Source organism: Diaphorina citri, unplaced genomic scaffold, assembly GCF_000475195.1.
Source record: "Diaphorina citri unplaced genomic scaffold, Diaci psyllid genome assembly version 1.1 scaffold11377, whole genome shotgun sequence".
NCBI lineage: Eukaryota > Metazoa > Arthropoda > Insecta > Hemiptera > Psyllidae > Diaphorina > Diaphorina citri.
The window spans coordinates 1-1,667 of record NW_007388749.1 but is presented as its reverse complement, the minus strand read 5'-3'; the positions used below and the strand labels follow the sequence as shown (position 1 = coordinate 1,667).

At 36.5% G+C, this 1,667-nt stretch overlaps 1 protein-coding gene across 1 annotated transcript; it reads left to right on the top strand.

Moving 5' to 3' along the window:
- The first annotated feature begins 90 nt into the window (after positions 1-90).
- On the top strand, positions 91-989 carry LOC103522804. The gene is made up of 3 exons (XM_008487897.2): positions 91-221; positions 265-512; positions 690-989. Exons 1-3 carry the CDS (start codon positions 91-93, stop codon positions 980-982), a joined length of 672 nt encoding a protein of 223 aa, XP_008486119.1. The 3' UTR covers positions 983-989.
- Positions 990-1,667: the final 678 nt, after the last annotated feature.

Below are 1,667 nucleotides of genomic sequence, written 5' to 3'. Positions count from 1 at the left end.
CGCCGACTGTGGTGAGCGTCAGGGTGGACAGTGTGCGCACTTTTGGACAACTCAGGACAACATTCGGATGTATGGAAAGCCCCAGACAACATGAGTAAGACAAATAGATCAGCACTCCGTAGGTCAGTAGACAAGGCCTGTAAGAGGATCAAAGACCTGGCTGTTGAGGAACCGTTGAACCAGGATGCCATCATAGGGCAGTTAGAACTTCTCAAACTGAGGTTTGAGGAGCTATCCACCAAGGACCATGAGGTGATGGAACAGTTGTTGGACCAGAAGGCCAAAGATCCAGGACCTCAGAAGACAATTGCGTGAACGGTTCACTGCTGAGTATTTGGGTCAGTTGAAGCTCAAGCATTCACGTAAACCAGAACACCGTATTAAGGTAGGAGATATAGTTTTAATAGGGGACGATAATGTCAAGCGTACAGATTGGCCAATCGCCAGAATAGTAGCTTTGGTACGGGGTAATGATAATCATGTACGTGTTGTCAAGTTGAAGACTAGATCAGGTATTTTGACTAGACCTATTCAAAGGGTCTATCCATTAGAGATCAGCTCTAATGGTGATTACTGTGTATCAAAAGATGTAGGTACAGATGAGTCTGATATGAAAAATAATGGGACATCAAAAGTTGATGTAACTCTTCGTGACACTCATCGGATTAAACAGACTGATTATGGATCAGGTATTTTGACTAGACCTATTCAAAGGGTCTATCCATTAGAGATCAGCTCTAATGGTGATTATTGTGTATCTGAAAATGTAGGCACAGATGAGTCTGATATGACAAATAATGGGACATCAGAAATTGATGTAATTCGTGACACTCATCGGATTAAACAGACTGATTATGGGCAGGCTAGTCTAGAACAGGTTGGACAGATTGTAAAGGTTGATTCGAAACAACCTAGTCCTATCAAAGCTAACATTACAAGAGTGGGACGTAATGTAAAGAAACCAATCAAACTAGACCTGTGAATATCTACAGATAAGAATATCAAAGCTAACATTACAAGAGTGGGACGTAATGTAAAGAAACCAATCAAACTAGACCTGTGAATATCTACAGAATTTATTGTAATGATACAGTTTAAGACATAAGAATGTAAGTTGTTTATTTTTATTTCTGTACATTTATTTTTATTACTTGAGACGACTATAGATAAATGTTTTTCCTATTTAGATATTTGATATGCTGTACATACAAACTCGGAGGATTTTCTACATATTTTAGTTTTAATCTGTACACTTTGAACCTTATCTGAAAGATTTTCTGTAATTGAGAGATTTTATTAATTTTTTCCAAGTAATAGACCATATTTGGGATAGATACATAAAGTAATGGTTGGGATCTATATCACCTTGATTGAATTCTTGAGGTCTACAAGTTACATATTTGATATCCATTTGTAGAATCTGAAAAAATTGGGAAAGCTTGTTTGAGTAGATTTTGGAATAAAGTAATGGTTGGGATCTATATCACCGTGATTGAATTCTTGAGGTCTACAAGTTACATATTTGATATCCATTTGTAGAATCTGAAAAAAATAGGGAAAGCTTGTTATGAGTAGATTTTGATTTTTTATTTGACGTCATTATTTTGTTTCAAGCTATAAGCCCCATTTTTACTTTTATATTTCTTTTTGTCTGTTGCTATAGATAA